Source organism: Leucoraja erinacea, chromosome 25 (assembly GCF_028641065.1).
Source record: "Leucoraja erinacea ecotype New England chromosome 25, Leri_hhj_1, whole genome shotgun sequence".
Lineage (NCBI taxonomy): Eukaryota > Metazoa > Chordata > Chondrichthyes > Rajiformes > Rajidae > Leucoraja > Leucoraja erinaceus.
In genome coordinates, this window is record NC_073401.1 from 31,141,529 (window position 1) to 31,155,655 (window position 14,127).

A 14,127-nucleotide genomic window follows, 5' to 3' on the forward strand; every position below is an offset into this window, starting at 1 on the left:
GACAATCAAATCGTTTCCAGAATTGTAAACTGTAGATGCTGGAAATCTGCCATAAAAACAGAATATGCAGGGGATATTCTGGAGGTCAGACAGCAACTGTGAGAGAAACATTATCATCTCAGGTTAAAGATCCTTTTCATGGGAAAGAGAAAATAGTTTTAAGTTGATGATGTGGGAAAGGATGGTTTGGACAAAGGAAATAATGAGTGAGAGCAAGGGCAGTATCATTACTTTTTATGTACAAATGACAAAGATTACCACTGTCAGTGGGATTCCAGCATGTTTTTTCTTGCTATTGAGGGAGTGCAGCGTAGGTTCACCAGGTTAATGTCCGGGATGGTGGGACTGACATATGATGAAAGAATGGGTTGGCTGGGCTTGTATTCGCTGGAATTTAGATGGATGAGAGAGGATCTTATAGAAACATATAAAATTATTCGAGGATTGGACAGGGTAGATGCAGGAAAAATGTTCCAGATGTTGGGGGAGTCCAGAACCAGGGGTCACAGTTTAAGTTGGCCATTTAGGACTGAGATGAGGGAAAAAAAATTTCACCCAGAGAGTTGTGAATCTGTGGAATTCTCCGCCACAGAAGGCAGTGGAGGCCAATTCACTGGATGTTTTCAAGAGAGAGTTAGATTTAATTCTTAGGGCTAAAGGAATAAAGGGATATGGGGAAAAAGCAGGAACGGGTACGGATTTTGGATGATCAACCATGATTATATTAAATGGCTGTGCTGGCTCAAAGGGCTGAATGGCCTATCCCTGAACCTACTTTCTATGTTTCTATGGTTATCAAATGAAAACACATCAATGGGCCCCTAAATTTTTTCAAATGTCCCGAATCATTGACTGCAGAGACAAGTAATATGGGGATAAGCCACAGACCCAGTGACATACTTAGATTCTGCGGTATTTACATAAACATCAGTCATTTTACTAGTTCATAAAAAGCTAACTTTTGCAACAAATTAGCAATGTACACCAGGTAACTTCATGTGTCATATGAAGCATACCTTATCACAGCAGCATCCCACATCACAAGCTCTTGCTGTTAGGTTGCATGGACAGGGGCCAAGCGGGTGGTATTTCTGTTTTGGAATGGGCATATTGTTTTCTATTGAAGCAAAAACAAAATAAATAATGACAATCAAAAACTGCAGTGACACTGAGCTCTTCAGAGTGGGATAGTCCCATAGTAGCTACATGAGTCCACATTAATCACAGTTATCTAAGGTAATCTCTAAACTAAATTAAACACTCAAATCCCACAGGACTGTTGTAATTTGAGTTTTGCTCAATTTTACCAATTTACCGAGTATATTTTATTAATCTATTGCATCACACTTATCAACCCTCTGTCCTAAAATACCAATAATAACTGCGAGACAATTTGTCTTTTAATTATACTAACTGAGTCACCAACATTTTGGTGAAAACAAAGTAGTCAGAATAACCCAGAATTTAGTGGTCAGCAATTGCTTGTCACAGCTTCAGTGCATCAAAGCACATTTGCAAGGTTACCGGAACATATCATAATGGTTTGGAGCAAACAATGGTCATTGTTCCCGGGTTAACTTCATCTCCTGGAAACAGCCAGCAGTAGAAACAAAGGCTGGCAGTGAGAATGGACTTTGCCACCGTCTCTGGGAATGTTGCCGACTGACCCGCTGCAGACTGCAGGAGTATGTGCTGAGGGGCGCACTGAAGCGCGGTGCAGCCAACGCCAAGGCTCGGTGGGGGAGGACCACAGTCTAGGGTCCTTTCGTTGCTGGACATGGGGGGCACGGTATGGTGGAGACGCCCCTCAAAATAAGGGAAGGTATCCCACGCCAGGGGGCCACATGAGCGGCACGCGTGGGGGACAGATTTGTGAAATTTGAAAAATGTATAGACTGTATTGAACAATTTGTATAGCCTCCAAAAATGTCGGATGAATTTTTCGCACGGTTCACGTATTGTATATATTTATTACTTGAATAAAGTCTATTTTGAAAAAAAAAATCTAATTCACTAAACAAACTACAGAACAGATCGCATCCTAGTTAGGATAGATTTGTAGAAAAATATCTTCCACGCTGACCATCACTCACACATTGACTCTAAATCCTAGCGTATTCAATCCGTCCAGATTCCACCTTCACACTCGGGGCGATTTACAGCAACCGATTCACCTGCAGACCCGCACATTTTTTCTGGTGGGGGAGTAAACTGGAGCACACAGAGAAAACCCACGTGGCCACAGGGAGAACAAGCAAAGGCCACTCAGGCATTAGTGCAGGGTAAGATTGAACCCCACGGCTAGAGTTGTGAGGCACCAGCCCCACCACCACTGATGCCAGATTTCAATCAGACCAAGTCAGTCTTAATAAATAGCAACAGTTCTGGAGAACGATCCCAATCAATACTGAGAAAGCAGTCCCTGGACCTCATCCAGCCTGTGCAGCACAGCACAGCCGCCTGCACACTGGAACGACCAATATGCATTTTTATAGCACCTCTCACAAGCTCAGGAAATACCACAGATCACGGTAGCCAATGAAGTAGTTGTATTTCCACTCACCATTTATAATCCCTTGGAATGTGGAGTTTACATATATTATAACTTGGACAAGTAGTGTCGCCAAAACATTGCCTTTTAAACAAGCAGTCACACGGAGTGTTTCAAGAACACACAGCGGTTCCCAGCAACAGTTAGTTTCATTCAATGCTTTTTCACAAAGTACCAGAGGTCTGTCCAGGGTCAGCTGCAGGTTCAGAGTTGACACGTCAAGCTGCAATAAAATCCATAAGAATTCAATTCAAAACACTGGCTGGGCATAGAACATATAATACATGACAGCTAAAAACTTGAATCATTTCAAAAAATATTTCAATTTACCCCACATTTGGAAATTCACATACAAAGCTTCACAAGATGCCTCACAAGATCATTCTTCAGTCTCTGGGTTAGTGTGGGTTAGATCCGTGGTTCCCAACCTTTTTTAGTTCATGGCCCCCTTGGTATGTTTAATTTTTCTGTGCCCCCCCCCCCCGACGTTATTAGCGGAAAAAAAGTAGCCCACTTCATTGAACCTGTGGCCCCCTAAATCCCAAAAATTTTCTGTGCCCCCCCCTGAAATACATATGGCCCCAGGTTGGGAATCAGTGGGTTAGATTTTTCCTGAGATGTGCACCAATTCATCATATGCTTCACCTAATGCTTAACTGCCAGGCCCAAACATCCCGAGGCCAGCTGCCACCCATTGCCCAGCAGTCTATGACCCCCCGGCTTGCTCATTACAAGGCACAGCTCCAGCCCAGCGACACCATTAATCTTTCCAGTGTCCATCACATTAACCACACTTTCACCTGCCCGTGAATTACTTCAATCCTGGCCAACATTTCACCCATACTCAGTACCATCCTCTGCCTGTCCAGCTCCCTCCAATGTAATCAAAAACCAGCAAGAGCAAACACAGGCCACCAATGAAGCAGACTGTCAGGACACTGACATGGACCTTTCAATGCTAGAGCTCCAGCGACTTGGTTGAAAGCTACATAACAAAAGTACAGAAAAATGATACACAAGCATGTTTTTATTAAGTACAAACCTCATCAACTGAACTAGTCAGTGCCCATTGACCAGTGCCATTTGTCTTCACACACGTGGACTGCAATAAATCTAAGAAAAGAAACCAAGCTTAACAAAATTCTGTTTTCTCATTTCAAAGAAAGCAGCTCTTATCTTTATTCTCTACAATCTATGAATCAGAGTGAATAAGCAATTATTAACATTAGAGTTAGAAAAGTGTCTTCAGTTAATGAACAGACATGAAGCAAGACAGTTATCTGGACTGGCTCGGATCACAGAGGAAACATTGCAGATTTCTCAGATTTTAAGGAACATTCTGGAATACTGACATATAAAATAATGGAGTAACAAAATAGATCAGGTGCTGGAATTCCAAAGTAGCAACAATAGACAATAGGTGCAGGAGTATACCATTCGGACCTTCAAGTCAGCACCGCCATTCATTGTGATCATGGCTGATCACCAGAATGCTGAAAATACCAAACAGGTCAGGCAGAACCTGCAAAGAGGGGAAACAATTTACATTAAGCTGGAAAGAATCCTGTGATTTGTGAGGATGTTGCCATGTCTCAAGGGCCTGGAACCCAGGAAGCTGAAGGGTGATCTTATAGAGGTGCACAAAATAATGAGGGAAATTGATAAGGTAAATGCAGTAATTTATCCAGGGTAGGAGAATCAAAAACCATAGGACAGGTTTACGGAGAGAGGGGAAAAAATTCATGGGAATCTGAGGGGCAACTTTTTCCACACAGAGAGTAGTGGGAGCTATTAGAGAAGGTAGTTGAGGCAGGGACTATCGAAAAAATGTAAAATACATTTGGACAGGTGCATGGTTAGGAAAGGCTTAGAGGGAGGTTACACAAAAAGCTGGAGAAACTCAGCGGGTGCAGCAGCATCTATGGAGCGAAGGAATCCAGCATCTGCAGTTCCTTCTTAAACAAGGCTTAGAGGGATATTGGCCAAACACAGGCCAATGGGACTAACTTAGATGGGGCATCTTGGCCTGCATGGACAAGTTGGGCTGATCGGCCTACTTCTGTTCTGTTCTGATGCAAACTAGAAAGGCTGTTTGAAATGGTTGAATCCACTAATGATTCCCAAGAGCTATTATATGCTTCGTTGGAAAATGAAATGCTATTGCATGATTATGTTAGGCATTGTGTAGGAATGAACTGCAGATGCTGGTTTAAAGGCAGCATCTCTGGATAGAAGGAATGGGTGATGTTTCGGGTTGATACCCTTCTTCAGACATTGCTGGATCTCCAAATGGGGTCATTTTTTTAAATTCTCAATTGGCACAGAAATCGAATCCAATCGGCAAGTTTCGTACTAACTGAGCCTTAAGTACAACTTCTATTCGCCCAAGTCTTTAGTGAAACCAATGTACCCTATAAAAGAATCAAGGAACTCATACCATCAGTAGCTGCCACTGTTTCTACACCGAGTTTAACAGCAGAACTGTTTACACCCACCAAGAAGAAATTTACTTCAGGGCCCGATGCAACCAGGAAAGATGGCTGGAACTCTAAATTGAGAGTGAAATAATTACAGTTAGATCATAAGCTGTAAGGATCATGGAATCCTACAGAAAAAAGTTGTCATGAGTCCATCATAACAGAGGCAAATAAATCATTTTTCAAATCCAAGGATCAACACATACAACCTGGTGCCACATAAAGCTCATAAGTGAAAAGAGCAGAATTAGGCCATTCAGCCCATCTAGTCTACTCTGCCATTCAATCATGGCTTATCTATCTCTCCCTCCTAAACCCATTCTCCTGCTTTCTCCCCAGAACCCCTGACACCCGCACTAATCAAGAATCTATCACTGCTTAAAAACGTCCACTGACTTGGCTGCCACAGCCTTCTGTGGCAAAGAATTCCACAGATTCACCGCCCTATTGGGTTGGGAGATTGCAACCTTCACGTAGTCTGCCCTGTTTTGACAAATGCAATCGACCTGGTGTGCACAATCAAATAAAACAAGCTGGCCTACAACTTTAGGATGTGCACACATTACCCGGATGTGGCGCCGACAGACAAGAAGCCGAAGCAAAGAAGTCGAAGCCAAAGAACCGAATGGAAACGAGGCCGAAACGCCAATAAACCAAAAGAGTCCGAAGACGAAACGCCCTTTCGGTTAGTTTGCATTTAGGCGTCCCATCCTTTCGGTTAGTAGGCGTTTTGTCTTCGGACTCTTATGGTTTATTGTCGTTTCGGCCTCGTTTCCATTCCATTCTTTGGCTTCGACTTCTTTGCTTCGGCTACTGGTTCGTCGGCGCTATGTCCACACACGGTGCACGCCCTACGTATGAAGACCACCCTATGACTAAAATTCATCCTCATCTCCTTCTGAAAGGAACGTCCTTTAATTCTGAGGCTATACCCTCTAGTCCTAGACTCTCCCACTAGTGGAAACATCTTCTTCACATCCACTGTCCAAGCCTTTTACTATCCGGTACATTTCAATTAGGTCCCCCCTCATCTTTTTAAACTCCAGCGAGTACAGGCCCAGTGCCGACAAACGCTCATCATGGGTTAACCTACTAATTCCTGGGATCATTCTTGTAAACCTCCTCTGGACTCTCTCCAGAGCCAGCACATCCTTCCTCAGATATGGTGCCCAAAATTGCTCACAATATTCCAAATGCGGCCTGACCAGCGCCTTATAAAGCCTCAGCATTACATCCCTGTTTTTGTATACAAGCCCTCTCGAAATAAATGCTGGCATTGAGTTTGCTTCCTTGCTACCGATTCGACTTGCAGATTAACTTTTTGGGAATCCTGCCCCAACACTCACAAGTCCCTTTGCACCTCTCATTTCTGAATTCTCTCCCAAATGACTTTCCCAAGGAGCTGAAATGTTTGGGCTAGACCAAGCTATCCTCCCAAACCCACACTCCCTCATCTATACACACCCCCCGTCACCCTCCCCTAGTCACAGTCCCAGCCCCCCCACCACCACCACCACCACCACCACCACCACCACCACCTCCACACCCAGTCTCCACTGCCCCAAACCCCGGTTCCAATGTCTCCATCCTAGCTCCCAGTCATCCCCGCCACCCGGTCTCACCCTCTGATCCACCCTCTACCCCCGTTCCCCCTATCTCTCTCTCTCTAGACGGGGCGGCGCGGCCCTTTGCCCCCATCCCCTCGCTCCCACTGACCGGGGTCGGCGGCGGCGGCGCGAGCCACCAACCCGAAGCCGCAGCAGAGCAGCGCGGACACAGCGGCCATGGCGGCCCCGCACCCTGCACCTACACGCCCGCCCATTGGCCAGCGCCAGCTCGCCACCAATCAGCGCGCTCCGTGGATGGCGGCCCGTTGCCATGGCGCCGTCAGCATGAGTCTGGTAGTGAGGGAGCGCCGCGCTGTGGGAGGGGGGGAGGGAGAGTGAGGGAGCGCCGCGCTGTGGGGGGAGGGAGGGGGAGGGGGTGGGGTGAGGGCGCGCGGGCTGTGGGGGGGGGGAGGGGGAGGGGGCTGGGTGAGGGAGCGCCGCCCTGTGGGAGGGGGAGGGGCTGGGGTGAGGGAGCGCCGGGCTGTGGGGGGAGGGGGGGGGGGGGGCTGGGGTGAGGGAGCGCCGCGCTGTGGGAGGGGGGGGGGAGGGAGCGCTCTGCAGATGCTGGTTTCCAATAAAATGACACACGGTGCTGGAGTAACAGCGGTGGGTGATAGGTTGCTAGTTGTTGGGAGGATCCTGCCCTTCACCTGTTCCTCACCGCCCCGCCTCCTCTTCCTAAATTCCTTCCTCTAGCTTCACAACTTACGACTCTTCCATCCTTTTGTCTCACTCCTAACCCAATTCTCCTGGCTTCTCCCCATAACCACTGACACCCATATACTAATCAATAATCTATCCATCTCTGCCTTAAAAAGAACCATTCTTGGCCTCCACAGCCTTCTGTGGCAAAATATTCCACAGATTCACCACCCTCTGCCTAAAGAAATTCCTCCTCATCTCCTTCCTAAAAGAAAGTCCTTTAATTCTGAGGCTATGGCCTTTAGTCCTAGACTCTCCCACGAGTGGAAATATCCTCTCCACATCCATTCAATCCAAGCCTTTCACGATACGGTAAGCTTCAATGAGGTCGCCCCTCAACCCACCTTGTAAATAAGCACAATCATACACAAGTACAAAAGTGCATCAATTGTGGTGTAATCTTTAGACCAGTGACTGTTTTTCTATTGGTTTTAAAGTATTGATGGAGAAGGATAGGACAGGCTCACATGTTAAGGTCCTCGCATTAGGGTTAGGGTTAGTGTTAAGATTCTAACTTGGGGCAAGTCTAAATTTGGGGGCAATAGATGGGAACTTGCAGAGGTTGGGTGGGTAGTTTACAGCATTGAATTCTCCAGTTTTAGGTCATGCAGCATCTTTGGAGAACATGGATAGGTGACGTTTCGGGTCGGGACGGTCTGAAGAAGGGTTTCGACCCGAAACATCACCTATTGCTTCTCTCCAGCGATGTTGCCTGTCCCGTTGAGTTACTCCGGCGCTGTGTGTCTGGCTTCAGCCTGCAAATGTGAGAGTCACTGAGGGCTTTGGATGGAAGATGCTGATGCAGGAAATCAAATATATGATCAGCAGCTGGGGCCACAGCCGCGGGGAGGCAACCTTTCAGGTCGTTGACAACTCGCCAGGAGTTTAGATCATCGCACTTGTTAAAAACCCGGAGATCCGGTTATTGAGTAACTTGGTGTAAGTTTTGGCCGCGATCATCACTCCTGCCGGGAATCGGCTGTAAATGTCGAATCCATCAAAGGCGGCCTCTCCTCCCCTCCCTGCTCCTCATTACCTCTACCCTCCCCTCGCTACTGGTGGCCTGATGCCAGAGTTATTGTGTAGGAAGGAAGATGGACACAAAGACTGTCTGTCCAGAGTTACTGTGGTCGCGGCCAGTGGTGACCAACCCACACTCCCAGCGCTCACTGATCCGGCCCCCGCTGACCAGCCGGCAATATAAGGCGGACAAGCTGTTACTTGTTCATCCCTCGGCTAATGGTTAACACCCATAAAACACGTAGAATGACACGAACCAGTGACTTGTGAGTGAGCGGGTCCCAACCACAGTTGCTCTGCCGCCTCCATCCATTGCTATCTGTCCCATGGCCGCTCCTTGGCGCCGCTGTCCGGAGCCGCGGCCACCGGCAACCAGGCTCGGTTTGTCCGTGGCCTTCCTGTGCAGGAACGACCCCGTCTACTCTCTCTGCGTCGCCGACATCATGGCAGCTCCCAAGTCCCTTCACAATCAGTTCATCAGGGACCAGAGGACGTTGATGGAGGTACTTGTGTCTCTTCTGGATGTCGGGGTAAAACTCCCACAGCCTCACGTTCAACACTTCCCGTCTCCGGGCAAAGACTGACACAAAATGCTGGAGTAACTAAGCGGGACACGCACCGTCTCTGGAGAGAAGGAATGGGTGACGTTTCGGGTCGAGACCCTTTTCTCCAGAGATGCTACCTGTCCCGCCGAGTTACTCCAGCATTTTGTGTCTATCTTTGGTGAAAATCAGCATATTTACGTGGATGTTGCCAGGACTAGAAGGTGTGAGCTATCGGGAGTAGGCTGGGTCTCTATTCCTTGGAGCGCAGGAGGGTGAGGGGGGTCTTACAGAGGTGTACAACATCATGAAAGGAAGAGATCGGGTAGGCGCCCAGAGTCTCTTTCCCAGAGTAGGTGAACGAGGACCAGAGGACATAGGTTCAAGGTGAAGGGGAAAAGATTTAATAGTAATTTGAGCGGTAATGTTTTCACACAGAGGGTGGTGGATGTATGGACTAAGTTCCAGAGGAGGTAGTTGAGGCTGGGACCAACCCAGCGTTTAAGAAACAGTTAGACAGGTACATGGATATGACAGGTTTGGAGGGAACCACACACCACACCTGGGCGGGACGGACAGAGGGAGGGAGGGAGCGGCTCTGAACAGAACGTGCAGCAGGTCAGGCAGCATCTGTTGGGAGAGCAGAACCCAGATTTCAGGTCAACATTCTCTCTCTTCACAGATGCTGCCTGACCAACATTCTGTATTTAGTGATCCCATGGCTGAAGAGGAGGTGCTGAGTAAGGGGTTATTGTGTTCTCTATTCCAGAACCTGCAGAGACTGGAGAATCAGAAGGTGACGAGGATGCGGTAGCTGAAGGAAGAGAGACAGCACTTTGCTCTTGTCATGAGGAGGAGACTTGCCCCCTCACGGCCAAACACAAACCATCCTTCGCAGGCATCTCCCTGGGCAACTCGCTCTGGCATCAACCTCTCTCTCCCCACTGGGGCCAAAGGCACAAGTCTACAGCTCCCCGTCCAGGGCCGAGCTGTCCCGCACTCCCAACCCAAACTCCCACAGGTGGGTGGTCATCTACACCGCAGCTAGATTGTAAACCTGGCGGCACCCCCCTTTGTACCCCATCCCACTACCTCACACATGGACTGTTCCCCCACTCCACAGCCTGCTCCTCCCCTCCCCCCCTGCCTACACACCCTTCCCCCACTCCGTCCCCCCCTCCTCCCCCACTACCTCCCACACCCTGCACCCCCTTTGTCCCCCACCCTGCACCCCCTGCACCCCCTTGTCCCCCACCACACCCACACCCTGCACCCCCTCCATCCCACCCCCCCCACACCCTGTACCCCATCTGTCCCCCCCCCCACCCCCACACCCCCTCCCCCCCTGCACCCTCTGTCCCACCCCCTGTTCCTTCCCCCACTCCATTCCACACCCCCCCCCCACCCCTCCCCTCCCCCACCCCTCCCCCACTCCCGTCCCCCCCCATCCACTCCGTCCCACACCCCTCCCCGCAGCCGCACTGTCCAACATCCCACATCCTGCACTATTCCACACCATGGACTGTCCCAAATCCTGCACCCCTCCCACATCCCCCTCCCGTATCCCTATCCCACACCCTTCCCCCACGCCGTCCCAAGCCTCTCCCCCTCCCCACACAGCTGCACTGTCCAACATCCCTATCCCGCACCGTCCCTGGCAGTAAATGGGATTCACTCGGGTAGACAACATAGATGGCATGGGCAAGTTGGGCCAAAGGGCCTATTTCTGTCCTGCGACTTTGGCTTGAATGGAATTATATCCATTCTTAAATAAGGTGATCAAAACGTTGCACAATAACTAGGTGGGGTCTCTCCAGCATCTCAGTTATTTAAATACTTTGCTACTTCATTACTTTTCAATACACAAAAATAAAAACTTAAAAAATAGAAAATAGCGGAAACACTCAGTGGGTCAGTCAGCATCTGTGGTTAATGATGTTTCATCAGCAGTCCAACATTCCTTCAGCCTTCCTAATCACTTGCTCTTCTTGTTGCTAACTTTCTGTGCAAGGATACTATTAAGTCATGTGATAGGAGCAGAATTAGGCCATTCGGTCCATGAAGTCTGCTCCACCATTCAATCATGACTGATCTATCTCTCCCTCCTAAACCCATTCTCCTGCCTTCTCCCCATAAACCCTGACACCCATACTAACTAATCAAGAATCATCCCTGCTGCCCACATTCTAGGAAGCCCCCTCTGTATCCTCTCTCCTCTATCTGTTCTTCCTTTAATTCTTCAGGACGGTTTGTGAAGAACAAATATCCGTGTCACTGCACTCTGAACTCTGAAATAAACAACATTCTCTTTTCATCTTTCTTCAGGTTTCAAACACTCACTTTTCTGAGCTGACAACCAGAAACACCTGCACCTGTTCATGTCAGAAGCTTTCGAGGAATGCACGCTCTCTCCCCAATCTCCAGACTGCAACCCCAGGCTTTGAAGTTTAACATAAAGCAGTAGATGCTTCTTTCAGTAAAGAGACCCTGGTGTGGCCCGTGGATATGTTTGGGTTCTTACCCATTGAGTTTATTGCCAGACTCTGTGGAGGATCGTCTGTAAAGTTCCAGGAATCCAATGCTGATTTTCACTTTCTCTGACACTGGTGTGGCCCATATATTAACCAATGATTTCTGCTTCAAACTAGTAAATAATAAACACAACTCTTCACCAAATGAATGCAGTCAATTTTATCCTTTCTGGTTAATTTCTGGTAAAAAGCTGAGACAAACAGGAGAGTGGCGCCAGCAATTAGTGAGAGACCTTGTCTTCCGGTCCTGAACTCTGTCAGACACATTCCCCCAATGTTTGTGTTCAAGGCTAAAACTAACATCATTGTGACTGTCAGCAACTACACTGGACAAAGTCTGATCCAAGATCAGGAGTGATGCAGGAAATGATGCAGGCGATTCCCACATTCCCAGCACTGGGCAGGACCTCTCCACAGGAGAATGGCCAACTGGCCCAGAATGACGCTGTGCGTTGGGGCTCTGTGCATCCGCATTCGGAGCCTTGAATGCATTTGAGCAATCCGAACTTGCTCCTCCCACCCCCAGACCAGGAGACAGGTTCCTGCCAGTTCCCCACCTCCCAGACTGGCTTTTGCTTTGGGTGGTCTTGGGACAGGAAGAGGATCCCTGTTCACACCCCACCTTGCTGGTACCAACCTTGGACTCCAGCAGATACAATCCAAGTAGTAACCAGGGAAAGAGAAAAGCAGGGAGCAGAGGTTATGTGTACTCACAATGCTGAGGTAGGTTTCCACAGTCCTAGACGTACTGTTTATTATCTTATAGATGTAAGCATTTACAAAATGACAGAGTGGTGAAAAAGACCCAGAGTTTGCAGATGTGTGTGTGTTTCACTACAGTGCAAGACCCAGAGTTTAATGTCCAAGTCAGAACAAACTCCTGGCCTCCTTGCAACGGGGGAAGGAGTGTGCGTTTTGTGACCAGCGTATGGGCACATTGACTGATTCCAGTGGGGCCCTGAGGCAGGTGTGAGAGCAGTGTGCATCGAACCTGCTTCACTGGCATCAGCTGGCCAGATAGTTCAGTGTCGGGTGCCTCGGTTTCTTCTTCTTGGCTTTCAGCACAGGGGGCAGGGCAATCCTGAAAGCAGTCCTGGAATTAAAACAAAAATATATCCTCACAGATCACGATGGAATGCAGTGTAGAGGAGCAAAGCATCTCAGCCCATCATAACCGAACATTATAGCCGACTCCCCCCCCCCCCCCCCCCCCCCCCCCCCCCCCTCAACACCCCTGGACACACACTCATCACCGACCCCCCCCCCCCAACACCAAGCCATTAATACTCACTCGCATGTCGTGCAGATGGGGCTGAAGTTACAAAATACTGAAAAGTAAAAAGAGATTGTCATTGGAAAGTAGAAGGAGAAATGAAAGAGCTAAACGGTGAAGCTGCCTGACACTCACTCGATAAGCAGACGGAACAGACATAGCCGATCTCAATCAGGTTGCGGTGGCAGAAGCAGGCCGCTCTGTAGTCCACGTGGACATGCGGTGGTAGCACGAGCTGCGATCTCTGCTCCGGGTCCGGCAGAAATACCCACTGCAGACGGGAGAGAGGGAGGGAGTGAGTGGGGCAGGGACACAGGCAGCCACAGCATTACATGCAACTCCTCAACCATTTACACACACTGTACAGGAGCACATGAAGCCTCTACTACATCAGTGTGGGAGAAGCAGGTCAGGGAATAAGGAACATGAATGACGATCGGACTTCCATCCATTCCCACGTTGATCATCTTACAGTCGTGCACAAGTATGAAGAGAACAGGGAGATCCAGCAAAGGCTTCTGAGCAGGCCCTCAACATCACTGCAGCAAGTGACACATTTAAAAGACACGGACAGGGAACTGTGATATTTAGCAATGAATGTAAATGGGAGGGAGGATGAACTACAGTGTTGGAGGAGAGGACAGATCCTTGCAGATCATCATCTTACTCCCACTGTTGGGAGCCCTGAATATTCTGAAGCTCAGCTGAGAATCCTGGCCTCATCTCCCACCCTCCTTCCAACCACACCCCTGGCCACACGCTCATCCCCCCTCCCCCCCTCCAACAACATCCCTGGACTCACACTCATCTCCCACCCCCCCCCCCCCCCCCCCCCAGATACCCATGGACACACACTCATCTCACCCCCCCCCCCCCCCCCCCCCCCGACACCCCCTGGAAACAGCACGTGTGCATCTGACCACGCAGACGCGTGCCTGATCACACACACAGCACAGCAGTGTAGCCCATGTCCAAATTCTTCCGCATCTTCACCCCTTGCCCCACCCCCCCCCCCACCCCCCCGTCCAGAGAGACTACACAAGCCACGCAGCACGGCTCACACATGTACACATTCACCTTACCAGCAAATACTGTGTGAGTGCCAGCAACTGTGGTATTTTTAAATATAATCCTCCGGTTATATCCGCAGCCTGCAGAGAGAAGAGGCAGTAGAGTGAACTGTCCTCGAACAGAAACCCGACCCCCCCCCCCAGACAGACACTCCTGCCCCCCCACCCCACACCTGCCCCCCCCACACCCTGCCCCCCCGCCACACCTTGCCCCCCCCCCCCCCCCCCCGCCACACACCTGCCCCCCACACCTGCCCCACACACCCCAACCCCCCCCACCACACACTGCCCCCCCCCACATTCTGTCCCACACCTGTCCCCGCCACACGCCCCTGCCCCCCGCTCACACACACC

At 49.5% G+C, this 14,127-nt stretch overlaps 3 protein-coding genes across 3 annotated transcripts in view; 1 reads left to right on the forward strand and 2 right to left on the reverse strand.

Annotated features, from left to right (window-relative positions):
- The window catches only part of tctn2 (tectonic family member 2), a 27,953-nt gene extending 21,088 nt beyond the window's left edge, over positions 1-6,865 (reverse strand). The window contains exons 1-5 of the mRNA XM_055655472.1: positions 6,745-6,865; positions 4,989-5,099; positions 3,594-3,664; positions 2,564-2,774; positions 1,017-1,117 (exon numbers count right to left, since the gene is read on the reverse strand). Of these exons, the coding sequence (XP_055511447.1) occupies positions 1,017-1,117; positions 2,564-2,774; positions 3,594-3,664; positions 4,989-5,099; positions 6,745-6,850 (600 nt within the window). The 5' untranslated portion in view covers positions 6,851-6,865. The remainder of the gene's footprint in view (positions 1-1,016; positions 1,118-2,563; positions 2,775-3,593; positions 3,665-4,988; positions 5,100-6,744) is intronic.
- eif2b1 (eukaryotic translation initiation factor 2B, subunit 1 alpha) overlaps positions 6,806-14,127 on the forward strand; it is a 22,636-nt gene continuing 15,314 nt past the window's right edge. The window contains exon 1 of the mRNA XM_055655471.1: positions 6,806-6,810. The gene's annotated coding sequence lies outside the window, so the exon portion shown is untranslated. The remainder of the gene's footprint in view (positions 6,811-14,127) is intronic.
- gtf2h3 (general transcription factor IIH, polypeptide 3) overlaps positions 12,155-14,127 on the reverse strand; it is a 10,768-nt gene continuing 8,795 nt past the window's right edge. Inside the window, exons 10-13 of the mRNA XM_055655468.1 lie at positions 13,786-13,854; positions 12,839-12,974; positions 12,722-12,758; positions 12,155-12,523 (exon numbers count right to left, since the gene is read on the reverse strand). Coding sequence (XP_055511443.1) covers positions 12,436-12,523; positions 12,722-12,758; positions 12,839-12,974; positions 13,786-13,854 — 330 coding nt within the window. The 3' untranslated portion in view covers positions 12,155-12,435. The remainder of the gene's footprint in view (positions 12,524-12,721; positions 12,759-12,838; positions 12,975-13,785; positions 13,855-14,127) is intronic.